The sequence below is a fragment of the Ipomoea triloba genome, chromosome 12 (assembly GCF_003576645.1).
Source record: "Ipomoea triloba cultivar NCNSP0323 chromosome 12, ASM357664v1".
NCBI classification, from domain to species: domain Eukaryota; kingdom Viridiplantae; phylum Streptophyta; class Magnoliopsida; order Solanales; family Convolvulaceae; genus Ipomoea; species Ipomoea triloba.
In genome coordinates, this window is record NC_044927.1 from 26,512,318 (window position 1) to 26,528,058 (window position 15,741).

General features: G+C 39.0%; 2 protein-coding genes across 2 annotated transcripts; both read left to right on the forward strand.

The window, feature by feature from the left end:
- Positions 1–5,443: 5,443 nt before the first annotated feature.
- Positions 5,444–7,815, forward strand: LOC115999596 (PTI1-like tyrosine-protein kinase At3g15890). Its single transcript, XM_031239437.1, has 4 exons — positions 5,444–5,549; positions 5,645–5,795; positions 5,889–6,151; positions 7,176–7,815. The coding sequence occupies exons 1-4, from the start codon at positions 5,494–5,496 to the stop codon at positions 7,813–7,815; spliced, it is 1,110 nt and encodes a 369-aa protein (XP_031095297.1). The 5' UTR covers positions 5,444–5,493.
- A 5,853-nt stretch (positions 7,816–13,668) lies between these two features.
- LOC115998494 (carboxylesterase 1-like) lies at positions 13,669–14,895 on the forward strand. Its single transcript, XM_031238078.1, has one exon. It carries the CDS (start codon positions 13,725–13,727, stop codon positions 14,688–14,690), a length of 966 nt encoding a protein of 321 aa, XP_031093938.1. The 5' UTR covers positions 13,669–13,724; the 3' UTR covers positions 14,691–14,895.
- Positions 14,896–15,741: the final 846 nt, after the last annotated feature.

A 15,741-nucleotide genomic window follows, 5' to 3' on the forward strand; every position in this document is an offset into this window, starting at 1 on the left:
TTAACAGGGCCGAGACTTCCTCGATCTCCCCGCGAGTGAGAAGACTGGTGTGTCGCCGCAGGCCGCTGCTGTCTAATCGGATCCTGCTGGCGGCCACTGGAGGGGTAGAATCGACTGGTAGACCGGCGAACCAGTCCCTACCATAGGCCGTAGGGGCAGGCTTCCCTCGACCTGAGGGCCCTGCTTCTAAGGAAAGAGGCTCCATAACGGGCCGAGAGTCTGCTTCGTCATTCTCGGCCCTCAGTTGGTTATGAGCCCGATCTGAGCCCTCGGGTTCTCCTGAGTAAGTCTCTATGGCGTTGAGGTCAGAGTCATAAGTCGAGACCGTGAACGATCCGACTTCGACCGAGTCGCCGTAGTCGTGGTTGGATAGGTTTTGACTATCCGATCCGCTCATGGCTGTACCTAGCAAGGACAAGGAGGTGTCTTACTAAGGTCAGCCCGGGACTCGAGACCGCCCGAAATCATAAAATGAATGTATCTACGAGTATAAGCAAAAGGAGTTACCTGTCGAAGAAAGTTCGAAAATGTGCTGAGGTCGACAACGCTGAGATCGGGAAGTTTAGGTAGTTCGGGAGGCTCTGAGTTTGTCTCGTTCGTGAAAGCCGGAAACGCCGTACGTACCACGCTTTTATAGAGGGAGAAAGAAGGGGCTGACGGTTCGGCTCCCCACGCCGTAGACCTAGCCTAGGCCCAAGTTCCGAGGCTNGTGAGAAGACTGGTGTGTCGCCGCAAGCCGCTGCTGTCTAATCGGATCCTGCTGGCGGCCACTGGAGGGGTAGAATCGACTGGTAGACCGGCGAACCAGTCCCTACCATAGGCCGTAGGGGCAGGCTTCCCTCGACCTGAGGGCCCTGCTTCTAAGGAAAGAGGCTCCATAACGGGCCGAGAGTCTGCTTCGTCATTCTCGGCCCTCAGTTGGTTATGAGCCCGATCTGAGCCCTCGGGTTCTCCTGAGTAAGTCTCTATGGCGTTGAGGTCAGAGTCATAAGTCGAGACCGTGAACGATCCGACTTCGACCGAGTCGCCGTAGTCGTGGTTGGATAGGTTTTGACTATCCGATCCGCTCATGGCTGTACCTAGCAAGGACAAGGAGGTGTCTTACTAAGGTCAGCCCGGGACTCGAGACCGCCCGAAATCATAAAATGAATGTATCTACGAGTATAAGCAAAAGGAGTTACCTGTCGAAGAAAGTTCGAAAATGTGCTGAGGTCGACAACGCTGAGATCGGGAAGTTTAGGTAGTTCGGGAGGCTCTGAGTTTGTCTCGTTCGTGAAAGCCGGAAACGCCGTACGTACCACGCTTTTATAGAGGGAGAAAGAAGGGGCTGACGGTTCGGCTCCCCACGCCGTAGACCTAGCCTAGGCCCAAGTTCCGAGGCTCGTCCACGCCGTAGACCTAGCCTAGGCCCAAGTTCCGAGGCTCGTGCGAACGTGACACGTAGCCTAGGCCCAAGTTCCGAGGCTCGTGCGAACGTGACACGTGGACACTAGGGAAGTTCCGAGGCTCGTGCGAACGTGACACGTGGACACTAGGGTTGACGACACCCGCCGACGACGTTTTCCTTGCCCCGTTCTGTTGATCAACCATGGATAGTGCAACCCGAATCCGATCTTACAGCCCGGACTTTTTCCTCAGCGATCGTAAAAGACCGGGCTGGGGGGCTAGATGATAGAGATAAAATCCGGTCTCCGTATCCCGATCCCTCTCTGAATAAGGACTCAGCCAGGCCCTTAGATTCTATTCCCGGTCTGCCGAGCCTTGTACACTACACTCCGGGCCGCCGCGGCAACCCGGGCGGGATTCGAAGTGGGGGTCTCATATCCACCTATCGTAAGCGCATTGGACCGATAGCGTGACCGGTGCATGTCCGCCACGTGTCCTGCATGCAGCCCGACCGGAGTAGGCCTGGCCATATCCGCTATAAAAGGCGCATTTAATGTAGAGAGAAGGACTTTTGGCTTTTTCCTCTTGAATAGCAACTAAAGAGACCGGGAGCCGCTGACCCACTGTCACGGAGCTCGGTCACACCTAGAGTATTCTTTCCTATACTCTACCATATATTAATACGAATATTCTCTTCCGTATTATACTGTATCAAATATATTTTAATATATTAAAAATGTACATTGTATTCAAGAAAAGTACATTATTTGAGTACTAAAAGTATATTTTTTGTATAATGTTCATTCAGTACACAAAAATGTACTTTTAGTATATTAAAAATGTACTATTTGTTATAGTTCACGTAGCACTGTGTAGACCATAATTTCCCAAAACTAAGATGAAACACTAGTATTTAATTTTTAAATAAAGAGCAAGCTCATTTTGAAATATTTATTATTTGTATGCTTCTAATTGGGTTAGATTGACTCCATATTTTTATTATATTTCTTTTATTTGTTGTGTTTTTTTTTTTTTTGGAAAAACACAGAACTATTTTAATTCAAATCCAAGGATAACGCATTACCGCATTACAAATGATGGAGGAGGGTTAGAAAACCACTCCGAGCAACCAAACATAGAAACAGACTACCGTGCTAACAAGTGGGCTGCTTGGTTCGCAGGTCGCTTAGCAAAAACTAAACTACTCTGAGTAAACATACTCATTAAATTTTTAATTTCCGACAACATTACATGAAAGGAAGAGTCTCCCAAATTGGAATTGAGACATTGTGTAACTTGGAGAGAGTTTCTCAATAATAGCATCAATGTTGAGGGTTTTGAGCCAAGAAAGGAATTCCCAAATAGCTACTGCCTCAGCTTCCTTCGAACTGTAATAGCCCCTCCGGTGAGACCCTCTAGCTGCAATAAAACGGCCAAGTTCATCTCTTAGGACGCAACCAAAACCAATGCGGACACCATGCTTATCAATGGCCGCATCCACATTCAACTTAACGAAACCTTGTTGAGGTTTAGTTCATGTATCAAACCATGCAGAGAATACACACCACCAGGGATTCGACTTTATGCTTGTAATAAGTTGTAATAAGGACAACCTCAACACCCCACATCCCCACCACCAAGAATTCGATCCTGTGACCTTTTCTTAAAGAGAGTNCTAGGCCCAAGTTCCGAGGCTCGTGCGAACGTGACACGTGGACACTAGGGTTGACGACACCCGCCGACGACGTTTTCCTTGCCCCGTTCTGTTGATCAACCATGGATAGTGCAACCCGAATCCGATCTTACAGCCCGGACTTTTTCCTCAGCGATCGTAAAAGACCGGGCTGGGGGGCTAGATGATAGAGATAAAATCCGGTCTCCGTATCCCGATCCCTCTCTGAATAAGGACTCAGCCAGGCCCTTAGATTCTATTCCCGGTCTGCCGAGCCTTGTACACTACACTCCGGGCCGCCGCGGCAACCCGGGCGGGATTCGAAGTGGGGGTCTCATATCCACCTATCGTAAGCGCATTGGACCGATAGCGTGACCGGTGCATGTCCGCCACGTGTCCTGCATGCAGCCCGACCGGAGTAGGCCTGGCCATATCCGCTATAAAAGGCGCATTTAATGTAGAGAGAAGGACTTTTGGCTTTTTCCTCTTGAATAGCAACTAAAGAGACCGGGAGCCGCTGACCCACTGTCACGGAGCTCGGTCACACCTAGAGTATTCTTTCCTATACTCTACCATATATTAATACGAATATTCTCTTCCGTATTATACTGTATCAAATATATTTTAATATATTAAAAATGTACATTGTATTCAAGAAAAGTACATTATTTGAGTACTAAAAGTATATTTTTTGTATAATGTTCATTCAGTACACAAAAATGTACTTTTAGTATATTAAAAATGTACTATTTGTTATAGTTCACGTAGCACTGTGTAGACCATAATTTCCCAAAACTAAGATGAAACACTAGTATTTAATTTTTAAATAAAGAGCAAGCTCATTTTGAAATATTTATTATTTGTATGCTTCTAATTGGGTTAGATTGACTCCATATTTTTATTATATTTCTTTTATTTGTTGTGTTTTTTTTTTTTTTGGAAAAACACAGAACTATTTTAATTCAAATCCAAGGATAACGCATTACCGCATTACAAATGATGGAGGAGGGTTAGAAAACCACTCCGAGCAACCAAACATAGAAACAGACTACCGTGCTAACAAGTGGGCTGCTTGGTTCGCAGGTCGCTTAGCAAAAACTAAACTACTCTGAGTAAACATACTCATTAAATTTTTAATTTCCGACAACATTACATGAAAGGAAGAGTCTCCCAAATTGGAATTGAGACATTGTGTAACTTGGAGAGAGTTTCTCAATAATAGCATCAATGTTGAGGGTTTTGAGCCAAGAAAGGAATTCCCAAATAGCTACTGCCTCAGCTTCCTTCGAACTGTAATAGCCCCTCCGGTGAGACCCTCTAGCTGCAATAAAACGGCCAAGTTCATCTCTTAGGACGCAACCAAAACCAATGCGGACACCATGCTTATCAATGGCCGCATCCACATTCAACTTAACGAAACCTTGTTGAGGTTTAGTTCATGTATCAAACCATGCAGAGAATACACACCACCAGGGATTCGACTTTATGCTTGTAATAAGTTGTAATAAGGACAACCTCAACACCCCACATCCCCACCACCAAGAATTCGATCCTGTGACCTTTTCTTAAAGAGAGTCACTGAGGTGCTAACTAAACACAACTTACACAAGGTCTTTGGCATACACCATTTTTTTTAAAAAAAATTTAATTGGAAATTAAGAACTGCACCAAAGAGTCTTATAAGATTACATTAGCGACCTGAATCGAATTCCAATTAGTTAAGTCATTGGCCGATCAGACATTGAATTTTAATACAAAAATGCATCGTAGTCGTCATAGAAGAATGTATAAATGATTAACTATATATATACAACCAAGCACATATTCTAAAATTCTCAAAATTTAAAAAGCATACCACGTTAAAAAAAATAAGGACAACCTATGATTGTGTACATGTATCATTAAACAAATTGCCGTTTCATTATAGAAAACAAAGCTCGACACAAACTTCCACAGGCTAAAAAACACTTAATTATGATTAATAATTTAATTTCCAGCATTCATATTATCTATATACCTACCTACATTATGGAATCGGAATTTTGACTTGGCAAAGGCCTGTCTTATTATTATTATCACGAAAATCTATTACCACTATTTGATGGTGTGCACAGATAGGTTTTGCTTTTAATCACCAATTATATTAAAGAGGTATAACATACAGAAGATCATTTGACTAAGACTTGAGCGAAAAATATTGGTAAAATTTAAATTTGTGAACTTTAAATACTAGAGTTTTGCTTTACTAAGTCCACCATTCCTCAAGGGTAGGGCTGTCTTATTTTGTCTTTACAACAAGAGGACTTCCATTCTTGCATTGTTATATTCGAATATGTTTTTTGCCGTTTTCTTGTTTATTCCATCTCTCTCTCTCTCCTCCCCAAACCCTTTTTTCTCTTCCATCAGTCCCTCTTCCAATTCCTTATTTCACAATTATGCTCAAGAAATATGTTTGCTTTTGCTTTTCTGAAGAAAACCCTGCAAAAACCAGGTATCTTCTTCTTCTCCTTCTTCTTTCTTGATCTATGTATGTATATATATGTGTATATAAATTTTTTTTCTTTTTTTTTTGCTGGGTATTTCCAGTGAAAAAAACAAGAGTAGTAGGAATTATCCATGGGATATTTACAGTCTGAAGGAACTAGTTCATGCAACAAACAATTTTCACAACAATAACAAGATCGGGGAAGGAGGATTTGGAAGTGTTTATTGGGGTCGAACCAGTAAAGGCCTCGAGGCAATCATGTCTATATATATCTAATTTCTCTCATCTTTTTCCTTAACTTTTTTGGTGTTGATTGGGAAATTTGATTGGATGGGGATGATGCAGATAGCGGTGAAACGGCTGAAGGCGGTGAATGCAAAAGCAGAAATGGAATTTGCAGTGGAAGTGGAGATTCTTGGAAGGGTTAGGCATAAGAATCTTTTAGGGTTGAGGGGGTTTTATGCCGGAGAAGATGAAAGGCTTATAGTTTATGATTATATGCCTAATCACAGCTTAATCACCCATCTTCATGGACACCTTGCTGATGATTGCCTTCTAGATTGGCCCAGGAGATTGAGCATAGCCATTGGATCAGCTGAGGGATTAGCGTCAGTATTCCTCTGATCTCTCTATCTCTATATGCCTTCATATTTCATGTGTTTTTTTTTTTTTTCAAGTGACCAAAAAAATCCACAGTCACAATTAAAGGTTTGCATTTAGTAAATTTCGCCTTAGCGCCTTGGGACCTATTTGATTAGGGAGGACTACAATGAAATAAACCAATTTAGGATGTATATAGATATATTGTTGACAAGTACAAACTAAGAAAGCCAATAGATTGCTTTTACGGAGTTAAATTTATAATAGTTACCAAGTTACAGTCTAACTAACTTGGTTAGGTTGCCTTCAAAAGTTTTGTTAAAGGTAAAAGGGAAGATTGGCCCTTCTTATGTAAATTATAATAACAGTTTCTCATACATCATTATTGAAAATCTCACAATTTCAAACTATTTTGTGATTAGAACTCTAGGAATTTTAGTTACGTTGATAAAATAAATAAATAAATAAATAAAAACTTTCTAACAAACGTTTTAATCACTTTAAAGATTTAGAGTGTCATTCGTCCCGACCTGACCACCATTGAAAGTGGTAGGTGATGGCCATAAAATTTGGTCAGTATAATGGTTGACGTGTTTCCTTAATTTGTTGCTGTAAGTAATTGAAAAAGTTGAGAAATACTAGCAATCTCAATTTGTTTTTTGGATTGATAAAAAATTGCAAGTTTTTTTCATGAATTAGTCATTCATGATTTGAATTATCCATTCAATAGGTCTAACATTAATTTAAAACATACATTTAATACAAATTGCATGAGTTTGATTTGTCCCAATAATATTTCTTTTGGAGACATAATCTAACATGAGTTTATTAGTCAATATTGTTAGGTAGTATATGCATGTAATGCCCTGTCATGTTCTTTTAACTAATTGAGTTTTTTTTTTTTAATAATACTAATTCTATTACAATGCAGTATTTGTTCATAACTAATTGAATTTTTTTGAATAATAGTAACTCTATTACAATGCTTCATAACTAATTGAATTTTATGGTTTTAAAACACATGATTTGAAGTTACTTGCACCATGAAGCAAACCCACACATAATACACCGAGACATAAAAGCCAGCAATGTTCTTTTGGATTCCGAATTCCAAGCAAAACTTGCAGACTTTGGGTTCGCAAAACTGATACCTGAAGGGGTTTCCCATTTAACGACGAGAGTGAAGGGAACTCTGGGCTACTTAGCGCCGGAATACGCCATGTGGGGGAAGGTTTCAGAGAGCTGCGATGTGTTCAGTTTCGGGATTTTGCTTTTAGAGATCATAAGTGGACGGAAGCCATTGGAGAAGCTTAAAAGTGGGGTGAAGCGGGACATTGTACGCTGGGCTACACCGTTTGTACAGAAGGGCGCTTTTGACCACATTGCTGATCCCAGGTTGAGGGGAAAGTACAATCGTGCCCAGCTGAAATCGACGGTCATGATTGCGATGAGGTGCACCGACGCGAGCCCCGACAACCGGCCCACCATGATCGACGTCGTGGATTGGCTTCAGGGCGGCGGAGGGCGGCGGCGGAAGGAGATTAAGGAGGTCAAAAATGGCGGCGAGAATGATGGAGATAATAATGGTGAGGAGGGAAAAAAAGGTTTTGAAGATGGTGGAAAGGACATAAAACGCAGGCCAAGAAGAATCAAGGGAGAAATACATGCTTAAATTATTAGTCATTGGATTTGTTGTTTGTTAATTACTATACACATATCCTTCCAAAAGAAAAAATATTACTATACACATATTCACCAATTGTATATTTATCGCTTGCGTTACATTTTTGAAAGATCAAGTCCGACACTATGTGACTAGATAGTTGTTGGGTGAAGACTAAGAAGGAATAACATATTTTAGTATGTCGTGTAGACGCTTCCTCCTAGTTTGTAGGACTAGAATAAGTCTAGTTTATAGGACTAGAATAAGTCTATTAACTGTTGTTTCCTAGAGTTGGTGATTCAGTTGTATGCATGACTATTTAAGCCTCCCAAATCTGTTGGATGAAATATATTCATCATTCTGTCTTTATATGGTATCAGAGTCATACTTTAGCGAGAATTAATATTTTTTTTTGTCAAGTCTAACACTTTACCTCTCTCAAAAATGTGATGGCTGTATATAAAGAAATAACATTGCCTCTTCGCTATTGACTATAGTTTTTGGCATAGTGATAAACATTTGATCTTAACATAACCAATACAATTAGATTGCCCCAATTCCTCTTCACATCTTGTAACTTTCACATACGTCACTAATTAGAGGACCAACTCTCTCTCTCTCTCTATATATATATATATATATATATATATATATATATATATATATATATATAGTTAATATAACAAGTGGATATTGACAATTATATTGCTGCCGGCGAATGATATAGAGGAAAGAGCTGTATGTGACATCGCCCATGTTTATAAGCTTAAATTTATTTCGTTTTATGAGGTTTAATATACCATAAACAAAGAATATGATGGTCATCTGATCATTATTTTAGGGCGGCATATATACATACAAGATATATATTGACTAAAACAATGCTCACTTAATTCTATATTGACCATTTAAAAAGGCAACATTCTTTAATTTGAGGGTATAATACATTTTTCAGGTTAATATAAGTTTCATGTCTAATTTATCCAAATCAAATTTAAGCATCTGCGAAACTGAAGACGCCGGCCGGCAGCGAGAACGACAATTCATTGTACCCTTATTCAGCACAAGGCGGGGGTCAATTCGGTTAATTTGGTTCGTTGGCGCACAGTTAATGGTTTAGAAATTTTGATTAATTCTGTTCAGTTTTTTTTGAAAACCAAACAAAGAACTATATTAATTAATCGAAAGCAACTGCTGAATACAATCCGGGTAAGAAGTAAACCAAGAACAAGGACCAGACTGAGAAGCCGTAGTTCTAGCTAACACATGAGCATACGTATTCGCTGATCTAGGGACAAAATGAAACAGCAACGACGTTTCAAACCAATACAATCATTGATGACACAACCAACATAGGAAAGTGTTGGGGAAGAGTTCTTTAACAAGTTACACACCAGCTGACAATCTGAGAAGATAGTCACCTTTTCCCATCCACAACCCTTGGCCCAAGAGAGCGCCTCCTTAACAGCCATAGCTTCCGCTAGAATAGGATCATAAAGACACCTGACTTTATCGTTATGTGCCGCCAAAAACCTCCCATCACCCCCATGCACTACAGCTAAAACAAATCCCTCCTCTTTGTACTGGAAGATCGCTGCATCGACATTAATTCTAACCACATCTACAGATGGCGTGTGAACATGAGCATGACTAGGTGGTGAAGGAGTAGAAGTAATAATAGGTGTTACCTGCAAAGTATACGACTCCTCAATTAACAGTTCCATTCGCCTTGTAGAGCCTTGCGGCTAAAGAGTTTGGTTGAGTAAGAAATCTCCAACCTTGCTTGGCCAAGAGGGCTACATTAAACTCATGGAGCCGTTTAAAACCAATGCCACCACAAAACTTTGGCACACACATTCTAGCCCAAGAAAGCCAGTGCACACTCCCACCATTGGACTTCGCCTCCCACCAAAACTTGTTCATAATTCTTTCCAGAGCCAACAAAGGGTAGTAGGAAGATAATAGATACTCATAGCATAAGTGGGCAATGCTTGGGCGACCGTTTTGAGCAAAATTTCCTTTCCTGCTCTAGAAAGGATCTTCTGATTCCAACCCCCCACTCGCTGTTTAAGTTTAGTCTCGATAAAACCAAAGACCTCCTTTTTATTCCTTCCTATACCAAGGGGCAGCCCCAAGTACTTCCCAAAAGAGTCTGTACATGAGACACCTAGCACAGCCACAACCGCATTAGCTTCATGGGTCACTACATTCCTACTAAACACCAAACAAGATTTTCCAAAATTTACTGACTGACCGGATAGCTCTTCATACTTAAACAGACAATCTCGAATGGCCTGTGCCTCATTCACATTGGCTTTAAAGAAAACCAAACTATCGTCGGCAAAGAAGAGGTGAGACACACCCGGAGCCCCCCTCGCAACTGAACAAGCCGAGAGAGTCTTATTCTGAACACAACGAGCAAGGAGAAAAGAGAGACCCTCCGCGCAAAGAATAAAACGATATGGGGAAAAGGGATCCCCTTGCCTTAAACCCCTCGATGGGATGATCTCCTCAGAAGTATCTCTATTGACTACAACCCTGTACCACACTGTAGAGACACACATCATAATCAATTTAATCCAACCACTCGCAAACCCCAACAGAGTCATTATTTTTTCCAGGTAGCCCCACTCCATTCTGTCATAAGCTTTCGCCATGTCAAGTTTCAAAGCCCCCCATCCACATTTACCTCTCTGTTTACGCTTCAAGAAGTGAAGAACTTCGGATGCAACCAAGACATTGTCAGTAATGAGACGTCCTGGAATAAAAGCACTTTGAGTTTCAGAGATAATGTCCCCAATCACTACTTTGAGCCTGTTTGCAAGCATCTTCGCTAGGATTTTGTAAGCCACGTTACATTGATTGCACACCAAAGTATTGCATTTTTAACTTTATTACTTATTTTTTCTTTGCTTTCCTTAATTATTTTGAAAAATATTTAGTTACGTGATTATTTTTATTCGTTAAGAGGTATTTAAATAAAATTACAAAGAAAATAAAATTATTGCCTAATACTTTTAAATTTAAAATTTTGTTTTCCACTTATTTGATGTGTACTTGGGGAGGAAACTGATTAATTAACATATTTACTCTTCCATCACGGTTAATTTGAACAACTATTTGAGACGAGGGACTAAAATAATTACCAAACAAACACTTTATGAACTAAATGTAGGGTCCGTTTGGAAAGCAGGAAAATGACTTCTGGAAAATGAGTCATTTTCCGGAAAACAGTTTAATTTCCAGTGTTTGGATGTATTATAGAAAACTGTCTTTGTGTGTTTGGTTCATTTTATGGAAAATGGATAGAAGTGTATAATTAAACATTGTAATTGTTTTATTTAAAATATAAAAAATTATAATAGTTATTAAAATAATGGTATTTAATAAAAAAATAAAATTTATAAAAAAAAAATGTAGCAAAGGTTTCCGGCGGTTTCCCCACCTCCTTGGTCCATGGTCATGGGTGATATGGCTTGGTTTTGGTCGAAAACATGCGAAACAGCTATTCTGGCGATTCCGTAAAATGACTTACGGGAAAAAATTCCGTAAGTCATTTTCCGGAAAATTGAACTGATTTTCCTTGGTCAACGGAAAATGTTTTCCGTTGATCACATTTTCCGGATGTTGCCAAACACAGAAAACTCTGAAAACATTTTCCGGAAGTCATTTTACGGGTTACCAAACACACCTGTAATCACATAAATAATTAAAGATCTGAGTTGATTAATCTAGTATAATTGAATGACTAAAATATAATGACCAATCTCCCCTGCTTTATTAAAGCTTTGAATATATTCTTATTTTGAAAAACAAAACAAAACAAAAAACAAACAAAACAAAAAAAAAAAACAAGCTTTTCAAATTCTATAATGTGCCTTTCAAAAAAAATAAAAAATTCTATAATGTGATCCATTATGTCACCATTTGTGTCACTCGGCCCATAGAACTTTCATACTGTCTTGGCTTAAGAAAACTTATTAGTCCATTAGAAATTTGGTAAATGATATCGAACATAAAAGAGGCCCACATATTCAGTATAATACCATTTTTATTTTTTTTTAGTCCAGGGTTTTCACCGTCGGACACAGTGACTAATTCCCTCACTGGATTATAGACACTTCTATTGGGTGGGACAGCTAGCCTGGAGATACCATTGGGTCTAACTGCAAATAACCAAATTTTATCATATAGAGATTACTATATATATAGTATGATTATAGAGTCTAAATATGCAATAATTTTCAGAAGGAAACAAATGTAATTGTCTACATTTTTCAACATTGTTGGCGACAGCATGATTGAAAATTGTTTTGATATCTTAATGTCAAAACTTTCCCTATTCATTCTTAGTTGATTATGACAATTCACTTGTTGCCTTTCTTAGCGGAATATTTTGTAATTAAAAAAAATGTTACTTGTACAAAAAATTTACATTAAAATGTGTATATTGGGTATTCAAAATTAATATTCCATATAAATTTATTGTACAGTTATTACTCTATGACGCAACAGAGTAATAATATACTTTGTGGGGCTAAGATTTTCTGTTCCATTCTATATTAAATTTACTTTTAAAATGTTTAATTTTATTAATTATGTATGTGCGCGCGCATGTAGTATTTAAAATTTGATTCCAATGTTTTTATTTCATTATTTAAATCTATTATTATTTAAAATCTAAATTTGAAATTATTAATTATATTTAAGTGAATAAAATAATATGTGATATGTAGAAGATAGGCTCACAAAAAGGAGAGGAAAAGGAAGAATGATTGAAGAGAAAATAAGAGCGCGGATTATATGGTGATGTGGATGAGGTGTGTCCACAAAATGAAAAAATAATGAGAGAAGGGTTGTGGAAATCCTAAGTAGATAATTACTCAGGACTTGTCCATACAAGCAAGTCTTTAAGAGCATTTTCGTCAAGGTTCTTGGGAATTTTTTATTTTTTTTTGCACAGTGGGAGGGGAGGGATGCTGAGTTGGAGGAGAGAGACGAGGAGGAAAAGAAAAGCAAAAATTTTGGTAATACAAGTTTTTTGTAGCCCCACATCCAAAAAATGTAAAAAAAAATTATTTATCTTGATGCGCTCGCCGTGCATGTGCCCACTAACTCACTAAGCGCGCTAATTCATTTTTTTTTTGTCTAACAACTTGTTTTCTCTTCTTTTTTTTTTTAACCTTCTTTTTCTCTTTCCCTCCCGGCCTCCCCCACCTTCCTATGTGGTAACAAAAAATGTGACAAAAAACTTGATCTTTTTAGAGTTAATTCAAGTGAAACTTTTCAACTACTAGACCAATATCTCAAATCATGATCTATTCCTTATTAAATAAACTACAAGTTTCAATGCTTGTTTTATTCAACAATCCCACATCATCCATGAGCTCATTAAGCAAGAAATTAAAATGGCAAGCCTCAACACTTTTACTTTGTCGGTTTAAGAAAACTTCTAGATAACTTCAAGACCATGTAAGAGGTCAAGTGAATGTTAAGTTAAAGTGAACAACTCCATTCAAGTTAGTCAGACTATTAATTTAGTAATCATAAAATTACAAATTTAATCTAAACAAAAATTACCTATTGATTTTTTGGTGTAAATTAAGATCACAATACTAAATTTATTTATTACAAACTCTCAAAGCCAAAAATCTTATGGTCTAATGACACCCGATTGCACCCCGCGAAAAAAAAAAAAAAAAAAAAAAACCTAGTACGCCTAGTACAGTCAAAACCCAAAGGATAACAAATATTTCCCCAAGAAAAATCTGTCACGGATAGATATTTGTGCTTGATTGACAATCTTTGTCGTCAGTACCACACATGGCTACAATATAAAGCTAGCAACTTTGCTCTTTACAGAAATGTCACAAACCATTACTCCTTAGCTTCCAATTCTTTATAGTTTTCGATCTTAGATGTTGAGAATGGAACGAAAAGAGATTATCCGTCCCGTAATCGACAACCCTTTCCTCAACATCGTCGAATTACCCGGCGACACCGTCAAACGTGACCCCGAACCTCTCAACGCCCCCAACACCGACCTCCACGGCAGCTCGCCGGTCCTCTCCAAGGATGTCGGCCTGGACCCACACAAAGGCACCTGGCAACGATTATATATCCCCAAAGATGTTATCATCAATAAGAAGAAGTTACCTCTGATTGTGTACTATCACGGCGGAGGATTCGTTTTCAACCACGCAAACTCGAGTTTGTACGATGTTTTTTGCCAGGGTTTGGTGGAGAAGGTGGGTGTTATGGTAATTTCACTCGAGTACCGTCTCGCCCCGGAGAATCGCCTCCCGGCGGCGTATGAAGACGCCGTGGACGGGCTGAGGTGGGTGAGCTCGACCCACGACGAGTGGGTCCGAAACTTCGCGGATTTAGACAATTGTTATCTTTCCGGCACCAGCGCCGGCGGAAACCTCGCTTATTTTGCCGGGCTAAGGGCGGCGGCGGCGGATGAGCTCAAGCCGCTGAATATCAAGGGGATGATCTTGCACCATCCCTATTTTAGCGGGAATACGAGGTCGGAATCCGAGGAGAGGCTCAAAAACGATTCCATTTTGCCGCTTTACGCGATTGATCAGATGTACGGTCTGTGTTTGCCGGAGGGTGCCGGCGGCGATCATGAGTTCCGGAACCCGGGCGTCGACGGCGGGTCGAAACATCTTGAGGATATAAAGAGGTTGGGTTGGCGGGTCCTCGTGACGGGTTGCTCCGATGACCCGTTGGTGGATGCCGGTAAGGACTGTGTAAAGCTGCTGGAAGGGAAGGGAATTCCGACTACGGCGTCGTTTGGGGAAGGGTATCATGCGATGGAGGTTTTCGATCACTCCATGTCGGGCCCACTTTATCATGTAATCAAGAATTTCATTTCTTGATTTTTCATTTTTGTTTGGGATTGGATGTTTGAATGTAATAAAGATGAATCTTGACGAGGACTGCTAAACCTTTAGCTACTTATACATGATCAAATTTGTTTGTTTCCTTCAAAACTCATGAAACAAAAATACTCCCTTAGGCAAAATATACCATGATTATGAATCCATCTTGCAATGTAAAACTCATACATGTTTATTTTCGGTATATTACATAATTATTTTTATTTTAGTAGGTCCATTATATATATTTTTTGATGCAAATTATTCATTTTTAATATACTGTATGTTATTTTTAATATATTGCAAGTTAAAATGAACTTGTATTATGTACGAGCTTATCTTACGTACATTGAACTCTAATCATCGTACTATATAATTAAGTTAGTAACCACAAAGTTCTAAATTCAACTTTCTGTCGAAGTTATCTATCAGTCTTATTGGTCTGATACAATCAATTATAAAAAATTTAGACTAATTAATCTTTTTGTAGTTATTTGTCAGCTAAGGTCATAAGGTCAATTTCAGTCAAAGCACACGTTCAAATAATGAGATAATGACTATATGATAATATGAAATTCCTTGTAAATCAAAGGTATAAGCACCAACCAAACAATCGTTATGCCATGAATCCGGATCTACCTTGAAATCTAATATTGTGAATATAGAGTTTTAAAATTGTGAACATAGACTCGAGTTCACATTACAAAGTGGACCTGGATCCATAGCATAATTTGTCCTGACCATACACTCGCTTCATTATTGCTGGACGACATAATTTGGTAGTGATGCATAGTTACATATGGATTGGACTTTGCTTATAAACTTATGTGTGGATTACATGACATTATATACATGGGCTTGTATTTTCCTTGACATATTAGATAGAGCTATATCGTAGTCCATATCGTGACCAACCATGAAAATAAATGAAGGGCACACTCTATATATTAGTGCCCATGATGTCCCAGATATATTTACAGTTCTATTTGTCCACAATCAACACAAATCGGAAGCAAATTATCCGATTATATATATATATATATATATATAT